We start from the raw sequence: 18,066 nt of genomic DNA, 5'->3' as shown, positions 1-18,066 counted from the left end.
TTATAGTGAAAATCATGAGACCATAAAAGTATTTTGTTATAATGAATATTGGGAAAATACATATACTATTGTGACCGGGGTTGCAATGTCCAATGGTAGAGAATATTTAACATCAGGCTTTGAAATGCTCTTCCTTACACTCGTCTGATCTCTCTTCTTCAGACTACTCCTTGCCACAGCAGTGATTCAACGCCGCTGGTGGTGTTCTAATCTGAAGATGGGAGCTAAAGCAGGACGAATGCCTGTGTCATGGCGCCTAACAGCTCCTATTTTGAATGAAGTCTTTTGACCGTACTTGTCTCTAATACAATAATAAAGTACCTGTATTTTCCTTGAAAGCCCAGACTCTTCTTCCTGTCTCTCGTGCATCTCTGTGACCGAAGGTTGACAATACTTGCAGAGAAAAAAAAAGCAGCACTTCTTAAACTGCAATAAAATGTAATTTGAAAATGAGATGTTAGATGTAATTTCTTTTTAATAGAAATACAAGTATGAAAATACAAAATGAAAGCAAGACATTAAATAAAGATGAAGGTGCTCTCGCCACATCATTTTTCTTCATTCCAGAATCAACTTTTTCTAATACTGATTCTAAATTCGTCTATACCTGTATGGTGATGTGCCTACACGCTTGTCAAGACCGCCTGAGACCAGAAATTTCACAATAGACTGTCTTTCTTTGAGGCAGCCTGTTGCAGGGTTCCTGAGACTCGTCGCAGAAAGTGTAGGCACTGCATTAAGCATTGGCCATTTCTGGTAGAAAAAACACTTGTTATACTGAAATTTACATTTTGTTAAAACTAAATTAACTTAACGTGATGTTGTATGAATGTTTGCCCATGCCCACAAAAAGTTTTCGTTATTCGGAAAATTTTGTTACTTTGGTATTTGCTATAACAGGATTTGACCTGTATATATTTAGAATGTAAAAGCAAAAACATAGACATAAATTGATGTGTATTTGCTTTGCTACTTGTGCCAAATTCTTGTGTGGGCTTTCACAGTTTGCATCTTTTTATTTCAAATCTATTTTCTTAATAGCTTTTGTGAATCCAGATGTAAGAAAGTCAATTCATTTTCTGACCCGCTTAGTCCTGAACAAGGTCACAGGGGTATCTGGAGCTTATCCCAGCCAGCATAGGGCACAGAAACAAAGCCTGGACAGGGCGCCAGTCCTTTGCAGGGCGAGCACACATGTGTTCTCTCTCTCTCTCTCTCGCTCACACACACACACACACACACAAGGGCCAATCTACTATTGCCAGTCCACCTGACCTGCATGACTTTGGAATGTGGGAGCTAACAGGAGCACCCAGAGGAATATAGTTTATTACATTACTCAAGTATTCACTGTAAACAAATTGAAGAAATCATTTCATTATTAATCAGCTAGTTGTTCAAAATGTTTCAACTCCTCAATAATCGGTCTTGTTTGTGTTGTGGGAAAAACTGCCAAGAAAACTGGATTAATTGTACTATACATAATTCACTAAAGTATAATTAAAATTTGCAAAGTCTGGTAATTTAAGTCTCAGCAATCTGAATCGTACTGTACACAAAAAAGTAAAGACAAATTTTCTACATATAAATGCATATTAGAAATTCGTAGTATTTTCACTGATAATCATTGAATGCTCACTTGGTTTTCATTTTACACATAAAATGTTATAATTATGATAGGTTAAAGTCACTGTTATGTGATTTGAATCCAAAAGATCCAACAATAAACCTAAATGGGACTTCTTGTTATGAAAGAAATGTGCATGCAAACTACATACTTTATAAAACATCTATAACTTGAAGAAAAGGGTAGCTGGCTAATGCAGCTGCAAAGCATTCAATGATTATATATTAAACTTTTCACTAACAGGTATTTTTCTGGACTGCCAATACAGTATTAGCATGGCTTTGTGTTTTATTCTGAAGCGTGCAATGTCTGCACAACAAGGAAACCCATACCATTGTTTGTTATTGCCCTTATCACATGTAAACATTTTATTATTTATAAAAATAGTGATGAACATAAATCTGATTGTTCATTTTACATTCTTGATGTTCTTTGGCAATTTTTCACTTTTTCCAAAAGTGACCTACGGGATATCTTAATTTAATGGGTTACCACATACAGTAAGTGTGCTTTAATAATCCCTCAAAAATCCTATGCAAAATGTTCTGTGCAACACAAAAATGATTTCACTCAGAGTAGCTCTTTTTCTAAAAACAGTTACCCTTTGCAGTTGTTTCAGATATAGAAGGCAAAGTGAAGTGGGAGAAATTTTTTATACTCAAGGATAAATCATAGGTGTTATTCAGTATAGCTATTTCAGGGCATCATTTCCTGTGACATGAAGGCTGTGAGATGGTCATCAGGCTGTCTGCACTGATTTAAGGGAGAACATTGGAAGAGCCCAGCACTATTATACTTGAGATGTGCATAGACTTTTTAATGTTAAAACTAGGGTTTTACTGAGCCAGCCTGATTGGTTATGTTTATATAGGATGTTATTGCAGCTCAATTTTGATAGCTGTTGATAAGTAGTTTTTTATTTTATTTTTTTTTTATTTTTTAGGTCCACAAGGTGACTGTTAACAAGTTGCCAGCCCTGGCATAAATATCTAGTAAGGGTGAAAATGCATCTCTGTCCAAAGTAAAATTTAACAAGTACTTTTAACAGACTAGTCTTATCGTGTTTAGCTAACATATTTACTAAAACATTGTTTTAGTTCAGTGCACTTGTTAGTAATAATGACAACAAACAAGTAATGCTTTATACAGACATCTTTAGTGTCTGAAAAAATACGGTGGTACTGTGTGGGACAGGGACAACTAATTAAGAAAATTAATTTTAATCAAATGTTTTGTCTTTTGCATCGATTAATTGTTGCAGCCCTAGTTGAAATAAACTTTTTGTTTGAAATAATTCTGCTCAAACACAAAGATGCAACACCATAAAGGAATCTGTCTGTTATCCAAGCACCATTTAACAGGGATTGTTTTGTACAGCTAATGTCCTAGTTTCTCACATTTAAAAAAGAAAATCCACTACTACAGGCTCTTCCCTTCTTTTGCATGAGATGAAGATTCTAGCCACAGTTTATACCGAGTATCTGTTTACATTTTGTCTAACATGACTTTGTACTAACTAATAGTATCTGTGCATCCTTAACAATCACCTTTATAAGCTCGTCTGTCCAGTGTGTTTATCCAGTAAATGTTTTTATTTTGCTTCCTGCTGCACCCACTTTCTACCTAGATATCAACAAGTGCTAGAGGGAGAATAGACCGCTTTCCTCCCCAACCACCATGGTGTTCTCTCATCCATGATTTTCCACAGTTCACTGCACTGAAGACTGCAAAACTCATATGTAGTATTTTTTAAGTTAGAAATCAAAACTTTGTCTGATAGAGTATGCTGCCAATTTATAAATATATCAAGCACCTGGTTCCTCTTCTAATACAACCAGAAATGTATGTTATTAGTTGACATTGTAATAAAATGTAAAATGAACTATCAGCTTTACAAACATAAAAGATATTTTTGTTGGCCAATATGCTGAAAATGATTTTAATGTATTCTGTATATAAGAAGTAAGAGTTAAAAAAAAAACTTCTTATAATGCTTCATTTTGTCACAAAATATAAAACATTGGACATAGGTACAGTATGTTGGGTATTTTTTTTTTTCCTTGACTGTCACACAGATTATGTCTAATTTCCTTGCTAGTTCAGTTAAAGTCTCATCTAGTTGTAGCTCCCTTTTCTCTCCTAGGTGAACTTATTTCTTTCTTTTCATATTTTGATAGTCACAGTAAATGTCTTTCCCATAGAGTTGCTACAACATTCAATAATTCAGGCCTTCTTTGTTTTGGTTCACGACATAAGTAGTATTTTAAAACAAAATAATGTAAATTGGCTTTTCCCAGTGATTCCCAATGGGTGTGCCATAAAAAATCTATAGTGACCAATTAACTGATGGTTTTTATATTTTTAATGGTTTTTATATTTTTAATGCCTTTAATTACTCTCAGCTTCACAAGGATGATATCTCTGTGACCAATAACTAAGAATTGGACTTCTTCAATAATTACCAGGTAGTTGGGCATTCTCTCACATTCTAAGTGAATTATTTGAAAGACTCTTGCTGGTACACATTAAGCTTAACATTCTAGAAAATGTATGCCACTTCTGATTTACTTATCACTGCATTAAGTTATCTTCAGGCTCCTAAATTATGGACTTACAATAACGATCAGCAACCAGATTTTAGACTTTATAACTGACATGAGCAAGCTAGTTCAGATCATCCACATCACTTGTGCCTCACGGGTAGTGTGCTGTACTTTTGTGTTTTTCTCCACCTACAACAGTGTAGCAAAATACAACACTTCTACTTGCCATTAAATTTGTTCGTGACACTAGTCTTGTAGGCCTGATGACCAACAATAGTGAGATGGTTTATAGAGACTAATAGCTAATAGTTTTGCTTTTTGATTCAGTGGTGCCTGGACAAAATCTCCACCTTAAAACCATGGAGTCGGTCTTAGACTTTAGGAAAGAAGCAGCAGTTCATACATCTTGGTGTGAATGCTGTGACTTGCTTCATTCTCATTAGGAGGCAGTGGCAGTATGATATACAACTTAGGAAAATATATAGAAATTTAATATTCAAGTATTAGTAGTCAATACGTAGTTGCACAGGGATATCCCTAACTGATGCGATGTAAAACTTGTACAACATATACACATATATATCAAGCTTCATACTTAGTACCAATCTTCAGGATTGTACCTTTTTCCAAGGGATGCTACCAAGCCAAAACTTTTCTTGGCCAAACTTTTGGATCTGCTGTTGTTTCGGGTATCTCTGGCTATCTTTAGTTTTAATAGATTCTCTTCTGCTTCTTCAGGTATTACAGTTGTCCTCAAAGAATATTGTAATGTATTGACTTTGCTCACATTACTGCCTTGTCAATTAAATTTGCTCAATTGAATCACTCTCCACACTGTACTCCTCAGTGACTAAAATAAAAAAAACATAGTCTGTACATTTTAATCATCAGAAATCTTTCCAGAACTCTTATAAGGACCAATGATGTCAACACTATTAATAAATTATACTCCAAAATGGATTATCAATATAGAATGAAGACTAATTACAAATAAAACAGACAGGTATCCATCCTCAGTATCGAGGAGACTCTGTTCTGGATTTTAACTGGTTGGAAGACTTGTAGTTGCACTACCCTTGTTTCTCTGGGATGGCTATTCTTGGGATCCATATCATACTTCTCAGAACTAGTGCCCCTGCCCAAGCCTGTTTTCCCACCATTATGACCTTTTTACACACCCTGATGACTGTCACATGGGTTGGTGCATTTCTTCCTATCATATATTTGTATGTCATTGGTTGAGGGAATTCAATGGATTTAAATGGTCAAATAAAGAAAAACGCTGCATATTCTTATATAATGATGATCTTGTAGAATGATTATATAAACACATTTGGATTTGTGTGCTATTTCTTTTAGATGAGGGACCAAACTTCCAAGCTGTGTTGATGGAGATGACTGGCCAGAAAACAGTGCCCAATGTATTTGTCAATAAAACACACATTGGAGGTTGCGATAAAACTATGCAGGTATTTTTTGAACAACTTTTAATGAATCATTTAATGAATTACTTCTTAGGCAAAATGCCTATTCTAATTATAAATAAGCGGATACTAATTTTCAGCATTACAGAATGTATGTTAATGATGATACTTGCAAAAGTTGTATATTTTCCTGCATTTCTGAAAAAATATATTAGATAAATTATATTGGATAGTGGATGTGTATATTCAGTTGTTAAAATTTGTTGCTTTTTGGTACACTAGGCCTCCATTGAACTAATGAAAGTAGCACAACTGAGGAAGTGACATATTAACTATAAAAGTGTGTTTGGTGTGTGTTTTTACTTCCCCATAGTGCTATTTAGTGTGCTTCAAGTGAATATTATTTATAAACTTTATAACTGCTGTAGTCATTTTACTTTTACTTAACTGTTTAGTTTCTAAAATGCTTACATTAAAATGCAACGAGCGTCATAGTAGTCTGGGGATCTTGCACATCTGTATATAAATTTTCTTTTTTTAAATGTTGTTGCAGAGCTCAGCATTGGGGTACCAAATAGGTACTAGTACTTTTCAAGGCGCACTCATAAAACAACCCTCTTTTGATTAGAGCTTTACCTAATTTTAAGTTTCTAGGCCTTTATTTGATAGAAAACCAGAGGTCCATGAATTATTACCTTCTGAAATTAATTTGGGATTTATCAAAAATAGGTTCAGTGGTGGAAATTGTTGATTAGATTTTATTTTCTCTCTCCCTATTTTACTTTGTAATGGCCAATGTACCATTTTTGTTGTTAATTGGCACCAAATGGAATATAGATATTCCTAATTACAGATGGTTAACTAATGTTATTGAGGCTGTGTGGTATAATGTTCAGAAATTTTCTTCATGATGTACAATGTCAATTCACCCATGCAAAATAACCTCCACTTTAAATACAAATATGAGTTTTGTATTTATAAAAATTAAATAGTAGTTTATACAACATATATTCAGTAATTAGAAATGACCCAATTCCTCTATGCATTTGTGAAAATGAATTGGCTTTATTCACTATAGAATCCAGATATTTGGAGTGCAGGGCAATAATATTTCATATATTTTAAGTTTATGCTTTTTTTGTTTTTCTTTTTTTTTTTCCTTCGGTTTGCTTCTTATGTTACAAATCTGATATCTTTGTGTTGTTTTGCAGTTTCTAACTGTTGTACATTTACTCTTGCAGGCTCATGATGATGGAGTGCTTCAGAGACTCCTAGGGATTTGCACTGAATCCTATGATTATGACCTCATTGTTATTGGGGGTGGTTCAGGTGGTCTTGCATGTTCTAAGGTATGATCTGTTATGGCATCTATAGCAGTTAAGTAGACCTCAGCAAATTATTTTATGTATTCTGCTTTCTGTGCATTATCCTTTGCATCAGGCAGACTTTGTTGTGCTTAATATTTGTCACAGTTTATGCTATTTCTCATGCTTTTGCTTTAAATGTGATATTATCCTAGTGCTCAAATATTTTAATCTTCATGTTTGTTGGATTTCACAAAGCTAAAAATTACAAATAGTTAAATAGGGATTGGTACTAGAAACCTGTCCACATTGCAGTTAGTTTTAGTGTTTATTTTTTGAGCAATGAGCTGATCATACCCTTAAGCTGCGTTAGGCTGATTTATCAATTTTGGAGTTGCAGGCGATGGTCACTTTCTTTGTAAGTTAAGCGTATTCACATATATCTACAGTATGTCTGCTGCAATTATACATCAGTTTAAAGTTAGGCTACAGCCTGTACTTAATGTGGTAATTTATGTGTTACGGTAGGAAAGTGAAAGATATTTCCTAACCTTGAAGTATATCTGTATACATTTAGAATTTAAGCATCTTGTTGAAAGCCCTGATACTTAAAATCATTGCTGAGCCTTTCCGTCTTTATTTGCTCACAGTTAATTGTATGTACGTTTCAAATATATATATTTTTTTTTTTTTTTTGAAAGAGAAGTGGCCATAATCAAAAACGGGAGTGACACAAAAATTCTGCGAAATGAGGTGAAGTCTAGAGTAATGCAGGCCTAAGCTATTTTTGCCCCATGATTCTAACAGTTTCTTTAAGGACAAAGGCCATATTAATAGTGTACCTGTAGAGCCACCACAGGTTCTTTCATAATTCCTCTGTGTCACCTTAAACTACTGTGTTTTCATGTTATATACCTAAGTATCAAAGTCCACAAGTGCTGTGTGAGTACTTTATTGTCATTACTCTTTATATTTTTTTTGGTAAGCTGTATTAATCCCAGAGGGGATTATGTGACTCAAATTTAAGTTAAAGTGTAAAGTTCATTTCTTGTATTAATGGACATTTTGCTGCTTCATCATAAAGAAGCTGTTAATTTGAAGGTATTGCTTCTCCACACTGACCTCTCCCTTTCTGTACTCAACTACACAGTCATATATGGTATTTGGTTGTGTGTAATATATTCATGCTTGCTTGTGGTGTACAGAACCAGCATGCTGACTTCAAGTGCCACATCTAAAGACAGTTTGTGTAGTTTGCATATTCTTGTCTGTTTTTGTCCAGGCATTTTAGTTTCCTCCCACATCCTAAGAGGCTGCATGTTAAGGGTAATGTGGTATTGCTAGTTAACTTGTAGGTTTGTATAAGTGGTCTCTATGATGGACTGGTGCTCCAGGGCAGTATTTCCATCAGTTAGTGAGTGAAAGTAGCTGTGACTGGTTTATTAGGTTTAATTCAGGAGCACAAAACAAACCTTAATCCTTAGACAATTAAGAGCGACTATGTAAAACTTCTGAGGAAGGTATGCCCTTTTCTCTCTCTCTCCCCTAAAACGCCTTCCTTCTGTCACTAACTCTGCCACATTTAATTTAAGTAGTTCATTTTTTTTACAGCCATTAGGTACATGCAAATACTCCATAAATATTTCTTACTGCATTTATGTGTTGATTAAATTGGTATTAGGACACATTTAAAAAAAAAAAAATGTATTTTAATATTTGTATCGCTTATATTGATTACATTACAATCAATAAATAGCAGATCAGTGAGACAATAGTTTTACATTCTGTTCAAGTCAAGTTGGACATTTCCTCCCCTACCCAGAAATATTTTTATATAATTCACAGATTACTTATTAATAATTGGGTTCAGAGTTTGCAGTTTTTTTATTTTTGCTAAAATGTGAAATACTTAGTTCTTTAATATATCACAGTATGCTGTAAATGTAATATTAAATGCTGTTTGTTTTTATTCATTTTTAACTAGGAAGCTGCATCATTAGGAAAGAAAGTAATGGTTCTGGATTATGTTGTTCCTACGCCAAAAGGAACTAAATGGGGTAAGAAGAAATAGTTAATTGTTGTCAATTAAAACTGTTGGTTTAATTGAATGTCTCTTTGTTTAACTAGAATGATTTAAATATTTGACATTAAGGTTTTGAAGAGTTTAACCTAATTGTTACACTGTAAGACATGATTTTAAGGCAACTTATGTTCTTCAGTAAGAAAAAAAGTTTCTTTCATCAGATTCTGCCCTCACAATGAAATCACTGTTTAACTGCACCTCATCATTAAGTTTTGATATGGGCATCTCTCTTTTGCAATACAAATATATGACCTTCACATTCCTCTATGGGCGGCACGGTGGCGCAGTGGGTAGCGCTGCTGCCTCGCAGTTGGGAGATCTGGGGACCTGGGTTCGCTTCCCGGGTCCTCCCTGCGTGGAGTTTTCATGTTCTCCCCGTGTCTGTGGGGGTTTCCTCCGGGCGCTCCGGTTTCCTCCCACAGTCCAAAGACATGCAGGTTAGGTGGATTGGCGATTCTAAATTGGCCCTAGTGTGTGCTTGGTGTGTGGGTGTGTTTGTGTGTGTCCTGCGGTGGGTTGGCACCCTGCCCAGGATTGGTTCCCTGCCTCGTGCCCTGTGTTGGCTGGGATTGGCTCCAGCAGACCCCCGTGACCCTGTGTTCGGATTCAGCGGGTTGGAAGATGGATGGATGGACATTCCTCTATATGTTGTTTTGATTATCCTTTGATAAGGATAGAAGGAAGAATATTCATAAAATGTCGTGTGTGACGTTCTCTGGATATCATTGTGGTATACTAGCATTACTGTTTTTTTTGTTTTTTTTGTTTTTTTTTTGATCCACATGGGTTAATTTACCTTCACATTCATCATTTGTCTGTCTCATGTCAACTTGTTTATTTCCAAGTAATTAGAGAAACAATTAAATCCTAACTCATAAACAGACAGAGCAGGCAACTGTTTTACTTTATGAACTGTAAAATTCCCTAAATTTGAGCAATTAATACGGGTTTACACAATTTGGAGTGAAAATATGATGACCCTGACCAGCTGCTATTCAATTGATTATTACATAACTAGAAAATAGTTTGTTAAAATACTGCAGATTCAGGTTTGAATAAATCGTGTATTTTAAAATTAGTTCTTGGTTTGCTCAAAGAAGGAGAAGTTTTTACCTCTTGTTGACTTTTTTTAAGGACTTGGAGGCACATGTGTAAATGTTGGATGTATTCCTAAAAAGCTCATGCACCAAGCCGCCACCTTGGGGATGTCACTTAAAGATTCAAAAAATTTTGGCTGGGAATATGAAGACAAAGGTTAGTTTTTTTTTTTTTGGTTTTTTTTTAAATGCAGCTTGTCCTTGTTTGAGTGTGAATGAGCCCTGCGAATGACTGGTCCTTGTCCAGAACTATTTAATGCTTTTCATCCATTGCTTGTTTGATTCTAGTCCTCCAAGACCTGGGATGAGACTGTTCTGTGTTATGTTTGTTACAGTACATCCTGCATTTAATCTTGTAAACCTATTGTATCAGAACATAAAAAAATATTTTTCAATTGGTATTACCATAAACATAAAACTGTTAGCAGCTGGAAGCATCTAATATTTCTTTACAGCCAATTTTACATTAAAGGTAATTATTTCTGACAGTTTGTCTTTAAAATATTAACCTTTGCTGCTGCTTTATATACCTAAGTTAATGGTAGTGATAAAATACAGTAAATGATTTAGGCCTTTCCCTACTGTTTAGCAGCCTAACCAAATTAATAACTCTTAAATTCTGTGTAGGCCAGAGTACTCTGCAATGTACCAGAAAGTAGTTTGGTTACTGCATTGTTAATGTCAGATGTGTACAGTATTGTATATCCAGCATTTTTCCTAATGAAAATGTAAGAACATACAGCCTGTGCTCATTTGCAGTGGAGAAAACATTTTTCTTAATCTGTTTATAGTACTTAATTTGGTGTGAGGGATATCTCTCATATCTGGTTTTCTGTCTGTGATATAGATATATAAATATTTTAAAAATCCAGCCTAATGTTGTTGTTTGGTTTTTGTAAATCTTGAATGAATGATTTTTATGCTAAGTGGAACTAACCACTTTGTGCTTTGTCGGCATTAGTACATTGTAAACCATGCTGGAACAAATTAATATGTGCAGTTTTGTCTTTTATCATTCAACATTCTGCTCTTGTGCTTTTTTTTTTTTTTTTAAATCTGATTTGCCATTTTATATATACTTTGGTGTCTAGAGACAGGTAGGGAATAAAAGAACTTGTCCAGTCATTTGAGGCCCTGAAGTTGTGAGAGGACAGTGATATTTTAATTTTAGTTGCAATTTGAGTTTAAAGTTGCATTTGGAATTTTTAAAATCATATAATTAACTGTGTCTAGTTTTTGATAGTTGTTAAAATTTCTTTTTATAGTCACGCACAATTGGTCAACAATGAAAGATGCCATCTCAAATTATATTGGTTCTTTGAATTGGGGATATCGTGTAGAATTAAGAAACAAGAACGTTGCTTATTTGAACTCCTATGCCGAATTTGTAGAACCACATAAAATTAAGGTAAATAATATTTTGATTTTCAATTTTATAAAACTGTTGCTTTCTTCAAGAATATGAATACAATATAGTAGTAGAGTAGAAATTAATAAAATTAATGAGTAAAACTTTTGGGATGTTTGTTTTGCTTAAAGCTTCTTGTCTGTTTAACATTTGGAAATGGATTTGGTGGTAGCTTTGGGAAATAATTCACTTGATTAGTGTATGTCTTTGTGAAGCTTTTTCCTGTCTGGCTAATAATTAATAAAAATGGTATTTTATTTTACCACCTTTGGTCACTTTTTTATATATGACAGTCAAGTGACTTTTTGGTCAGATACATATAATTTAAAAATGTAAGTAGCAATAAATGTGGTACAGTCTGTATATACTAGGTTTTTCAATTTGTTTTTTTTTTTTTAAATAGACACCATCAATAGTTTTTTATTTGTGATAAAATCTGAACTATATATTAGTCCTGAATATTGATGGTTTGCCAGTTTGATTTATTTGTATTATACCTTACATGGCATGGACTGATTACACTACCTCTGCTCAGTGGTGGAATATGTTTTAAAGGGGTTATGCTGGATCATGTAATGTTACTTAAGTTAACTGTGATCGTTTGCCAAGTATTCTGAAAAACAATTGGAAAGGATGAAAGCTAAGAAAATTTAAAGGTGAATTATAATGTAGCCATTTGAAAGAAAAATTAATAGTTCCTTTCTTCAGAAAAAATGAAAGTAATTCATAAGGCCTTTAATTTTTATCTGATATTTCCATTAGGCAACAAACGCACGAGGCAAGGAAATTTTCCACACAGCAGCAACATTTGTCCTTGCTACCGGGGAACGTCCAAGATATTTGGGTATTCCAGGTGATAAGGAGTACTGTATTACCAGGTCAGAGTTCTTCTTTTGTCTTTATATATGTTTTTAAAAAAAACGATCTGGTGAAATATTAATATGCTGTTGCAGTTATTGCAAATTTACTGTGTGTCCTTTAAGAAATCCTTATTGAACAACATTGGTTGCTTACCCTGGCCAGTTGGGGCTGGTGGCTGCAATTAATAATTGATGAATGATTTACTTGGAGGTTGCATTGATTAAATACATCAATTAATTAATGATGGTGGCAAAAATATAAATACTGTATTTTTTTTTTATAACACGAAATGAGTACATAGTGTTTTAATTGTATTGCAATAAATTGTAATGAGTTACTCACAAAAAGCATACCTACAAATTTTAAATTGAATCACATTCAAACCTGCATGATAACAAAAAAGGCATGTAGGATTTTCAATTAAATTTCATTTTCTAATGTTTGTAATTGGTAAGAGATCAGAATACTGTTTGCTTTACATCAGGGGTAGGCAACGTCGGTCCTGGAGTGCCACAGTATGTGCAGGTTTTTGTTCCAACCCAGTTCCTTAACGAGAACTCAATTATTGCTGATGAAGCACATATTGCTTAAGTGACATTTTAATGCTTCATTTTAGTGGTCTCGCTTGTTAAGGTTCTCCAACCTTAAGTGCTTATTTCAATCTTAAACTGCTGCATTCAGTGTTTTAATTGCTCCTTATTAGCAATAAGATGTAAAAGACAAAGCAGCCAGCAGTTCTCCAGCTAGCTTTTTTCCAACTACATCTGTGCGTGTTCATCATGCACGGTTTGATTTAATAAAACACTTAATAGAAAAATGTGACAGACTGAAAATGATCTGTTTTAGGCTTCAAATCATTTGGATGATATCCTTGGAAAGGAACAAAATCTACGATATAAAAGCCTTACATTGCACAGACTAACAAGCCATAAAATTAAATAAGGTCTGAGATTGGCAATGATTGGTTTCTAATTAAGCAATTGGGTTGAATGAAAACCTGTAGCCACTGCGGCTCACCAGGACCGACATTGCCTACCCCTGTTTTACATCTTATTGCTAATAAGGATAAATTAAAACACTGAATGCAGCAGTTTAAGACTGAAATAAGCAATTAAGGTTGGAGAACCTTAACAAGCGAGACCACTAAAATGAAGCATTAAAATGTCACTTAAGCAATATGTGCTTCATCAGCAATAATTGAGTTCTCGTTAAGGAACTGGGTTGGAACAAAAACCTGAACATACTGTGGCACTCCAGGACCGACGTTGCCTACCCCTGCTTTACATTATACGTTAAATTATTGAAAGGAGGTGAGAATTATAGGAATGCATTAATTTTAGGGCTTATGGGGTTCATGTAATTGGGTAAAGGCAATGTCAGATTTACCTCCTGAAACAACCTGCAAAGGGTATTAGTTCAAATACATGTTATATATTTAAGGGCTGCAGTTGCTATAATCTCAGGAAGTGGAGCTATTATGCTCAGTGAATAGCAGTATACGACTTGACTAATTAAAAGATTCTTTCATAGTTTTCACACTTATTCATGGTTGTGTGTATTGCAAGGTTAGAGACATTTTTGGCTGCCAGATGACATAAAGACCACTGGGGGAAAAACGGGAACATTACACTGAAGTAAACAAATAAATGCCATACACAACTACAGCACAAGGTGCTCCCTCCCAGGTGCTGCTTTCAACACTCCTATGAATTTTCTTCAAATTAATTTTAAAATGTCTGAGATTAAAATTGTTTTTGAAATAGAGTTTATATTTTCACTTTGCTCACTAACCACATTCTCTATGTATTATTACTGGTAATCACCTCTTCTGTATTGTAATTAACATTTAAGCTTTTCTTTGTACACATATTTGAAAAATATATTGTGAATGGTAGTATTACATATGTACAATAAAAATATCTTATTTTTGTAGTGATGATTTGTTTTATCTGTCATACTGCCCTGGGAAGACGCTAGTTGTGGGGGCATCTTATGTCGCCCTTGAATGTGCTGGTTTCCTGGCAGGCCTTGGTTTGGATGTCACAGTAATGGTCCGTTCCATTCTTCTGAGAGGTTTTGACCAAGAAATGGCAGAAAAGGCAGGCGCGTATATGGAAGAACATGGTGTCAAGTTTATCAGAAAATTTGTGCCTATAAAGGTAATTTGCTGCTGATTTGTATTTACCTGGGATCAGTGTAAAAAGCTGGTGCAAAATAGAGTAAAAGTATATAGCTTGAATGTTGTATTGGTGGTGGCAGTATCAAAAGTACAGAGTTCATCTTACATGCACTGGTACATTAGCATTTCCAATAATCTGATTAGGAGAAAGTGCACAATGTTGCATATAGTCACAATTGATCGGAATACATAATTAAAAGTTTGGTTATGATGAAAGTGTCTGTATGCAAGAAAATGCATTGAAATTATTAAAATGGTTATGTAACATCACCTAATAGAATGGTTTGATCTTTCTGAGGCTGCAAGGTTTATCTTTTATTTCCTTTGAGAGCTGTACAATATTTGTACCCTTTATGCATATATGCATTGTTTTGTGCTTAATTCCTATTTCAAAATGGTCCTTACTTTCAAAGAGGTACCTTTCCACGGGAAGGCAAGTGACATTCCTGAAATAATGAAAAGGAAACTACAGAAGTGTTGCAAACAAAATATTATACAAAGATGCATTCTGCAAGATCTGCTGGTATAATTGTTCGTTATCTTAATAGGTTGAACAGCTAGAGGAAGGAACTCCTGGGAGGTTAAAAGTAACAGCAAAATCTACAGAAAGTAATGAGGTTATAGAAGGCGAATACAACACTGTAAGTAAAGGTACACTTTTAAAAGCAATAAAAAAAAAAAAAAAAAGTGCAGTGTTCATAACTTCTTTGTTCATGTAATTTAATACTGTGATTGTTCGGTCTTTTTGTAATGAACATTGTTTTTATAATCCTTGTTAGGTTTTGATAGCAGTTGGCCGTGATGCTTGCACCAGAAAAATTGGTCTTGATAAAGTTGGGGTCCAAATCAATGAAAAGTATGTGTCTTATTTATCTTACATGTTTTTTTTTCTAACGCTTCTGTGTAATTTCTTACCTGTTAAGTGAAGGAAATTCACTTAATGACTCACAAAATGTATCTTTTGATGTTAATCATTAGGTGTGTGCATGTAAGGAGAGTTCTTACATCTGTCTATGATTCTTTACTTATAACGAGATGATATTAAAGTAATGTACTGTTTTTGATTACAAAGAATATTCTTCTGTGCTACCAGCTGCTCGGATAACTTCCATCTACCCACTGCTGAGTATAGCAGAGACCATGAAAAATGTTTGGCAGGGAATACAATTTATTTTGACATAATCACATTATGGGTGTAAATTATTCAGATTATTGCCAACTTGTTGATGGCTGTTGTGGATTAGTCAGTGAAAGAAATTGCTGTAATTGTGCACTGGATTCTTAAAGCAAATCTTCCCACAACCCTTTTATTGATGATTGTAGGAGAGGAATATGCAGTAGTAATGTCTGTTCTTACATCTTAACACAAGATGATATGATTGACAGCTATCAATTACATAGCACCCAAGAGAACACTCCTGTATTATTCATACATTAAAAATGTTTGTTTAAAAAAAATTGTTGTTTTTACTGCATTCACTTTAAAATAAGGGAAGAATTGTGGCTTAGTGGTAATGTTGCTGCATCGCAGTAAGACAACCAGGGTTTGCATGTTCTCCCCATGTCTCTGGGTTTTGTCTGGGTGGTCTGGTTCTCTCTCACTGTCTAAAGTCATGCAGATTAGGTGAAGTGGTGAATTTAAATTGGTCCTTGTTTGTGTGTGTCTTGCAATGGACTAGTGCCCTGTCCAGGGTTTGTTCCTGCATTGCACATTATGCTTGCATCTTCCCCAATCCTGATGTGGATTATCGGGTTAGAACATTACATGACTTTACAACTATCAACAAGTTAAGTGTGTCCTTTAAATGTGTTGAATAGTTTTGTTAAAATGTTTCATTTGGAGCAAAATAGTTAAACCATACATAATTTCAGTTACTTAACTGGGACATTTTATTGATTTATTGCCATTCATGAGCTATGTTTTCTCTATTTGTCCCAGAAAGTTTTTGTAAGAACTTCAGAATGTTAATTCCCAATTTTATTTTGGTCTGAATAGTACTGGCAGCTGTATTTGGAAAGTGTGTTGTGAAATGTTTTTGGTTATTATTATCATATGCTTTATAGGAATGGTAAAATTCCAGTAAATGACGAGGAACAGACAAATGTGCCATATATTTATGCCATTGGCGATATCCTTGATGGGAAACTGGAACTCACTCCTGTTGCAATTCAAGCTGGAAAACTGCTTGCACGAAGGCTGTTTGGAGGGTCCTCTGTAAAGGTGCGGGTGGTTTTTTTTTGTTTTTTTTTTAAATAACTCTCTTTGCTCGCCCACCTCTGGGTTTGGTTTACCAGATATAAAGAGATTGTTGTTTTTATGGGAATTGTTACATATGCATTATTTTCACTCTTACTTTAAAACTTGTAAAAACCATACTTGTCCTTTATTTCCGGCCCCGGGCATGGTTACATCTCTTTCTCGCAGGACGTATAACGCTGCTCGCGTTGTGAAGAGGATGCGGCTGAACGCATGCTACGGAGATGCCGTCGGATCATCAGCTGCTGGCGAGCTGCCTGTTCTGTTTGTCTCACTCCCTGATCATTTCAAAGCCTGTACAGCAGGCACTTCGTGTCTCTTCGTGTCTCTGCCGCTTACGTTGTGAAGGGGGGGGGGGTGGGGGGCGGGGGTAGGTTTGTTGGTTGAATACACACTAAGGAGAAGCAGTCGGATCAGCTGCTGGCTTTCTGCTTCTGGTGAGCTGTGTGTTTTGCTTGTCCGTTGTTTTAAGAACTGGGAGCACATGAAGTGTGTTTGCCAAAAGCAATCCAACAACTGCTAGGTCAGGTGTCCATGGACTTGTTTTAAACGATGTCTCACTGCCTTGTCTCGTGTGACGTTGTAAAAACAATACTTGTTCTTTATTCCCGGCCCCAGGCATGGTTAAATCTCTTATCGCTGGGGGGGAGGGAGTGGTGGGGCAGCTGAACGCCTGCTAAAGAGTTGCTGCCGGATCATCTGCTGTCTTACAGCTGTTGCGTTGCCCGTCAATCATTTTAAAGCCTGAACAGCAGCTGTCCTTTTGCCCCTTTGCGTCTGTGCCGCTCGCGTTGGGGGTGGGGTTAGGGTGGATGAACGCACGCACGGAGAAGCGGTCGGATCATCTGCTGGCGAGCTGTGTGTTTTGGTTGTCACTTGTTGTTGTTTTAAGAGCTGGGAGCAAGTTATAGTGTCTCTTGCAGGACTTCAAATTGTCATTCTGAGAAGATCACGTCTCGTCTCCCTAGTTTTCCTCGCCAAGATTTTTTTTTTTTTTAATAATAGGAACGGTTCTGTAGCTCATTATTACTATAGATACTTTCTTTAAAAAAAACTGATAAACCGAATATTTATAAAATACAAGGTGTGCTTTGTGATTTGATTTCAGTAAATGATTAATTATTCATATCTAGTAATATATGTTTTTAAATTTTACAGCATTGCAAAACTGCAGCCGTGTTTTTGGGTAAATATGCACTTCACTGTTAGCATATAGTGTTGTCCTAAAGTTGCTTGTGATGCTCCATCTGCATGGTACGTTGGTAGTGCTGCTGCCTCGCAGT

The 18,066-nt window shown here is 35.2% G+C and overlaps 1 protein-coding gene across 1 annotated transcript in view; it reads left to right on the top strand.

The window, feature by feature from the left end:
• The window catches only part of txnrd3 (thioredoxin reductase 3), a 34,342-nt gene that overhangs the window by 3,817 nt on the left and 12,459 nt on the right, over positions 1–18,066 (top strand). Inside the window, exons 3-12 of the mRNA XM_028824351.2 lie at positions 5,530–5,639; positions 6,836–6,943; positions 8,883–8,955; positions 10,116–10,235; positions 11,344–11,486; positions 12,249–12,364; positions 14,281–14,506; positions 15,075–15,167; positions 15,306–15,382; positions 16,591–16,747. Coding sequence (XP_028680184.1) covers positions 5,530–5,639; positions 6,836–6,943; positions 8,883–8,955; positions 10,116–10,235; positions 11,344–11,486; positions 12,249–12,364; positions 14,281–14,506; positions 15,075–15,167; positions 15,306–15,382; positions 16,591–16,747 — 1,223 coding nt within the window. The remainder of the gene's footprint in view (positions 1–5,529; positions 5,640–6,835; positions 6,944–8,882; positions 8,956–10,115; positions 10,236–11,343; positions 11,487–12,248; positions 12,365–14,280; positions 14,507–15,074; positions 15,168–15,305; positions 15,383–16,590; positions 16,748–18,066) is intronic.

This window comes from Erpetoichthys calabaricus, chromosome 18 (genome assembly GCF_900747795.2).
Source record: "Erpetoichthys calabaricus chromosome 18, fErpCal1.3, whole genome shotgun sequence".
Lineage (NCBI taxonomy): Eukaryota > Metazoa > Chordata > Cladistia > Polypteriformes > Polypteridae > Erpetoichthys > Erpetoichthys calabaricus.
The sequence above is the reverse complement of the archived record's forward strand: the minus strand, read 5'-3'. Positions and strand labels throughout refer to the sequence as shown.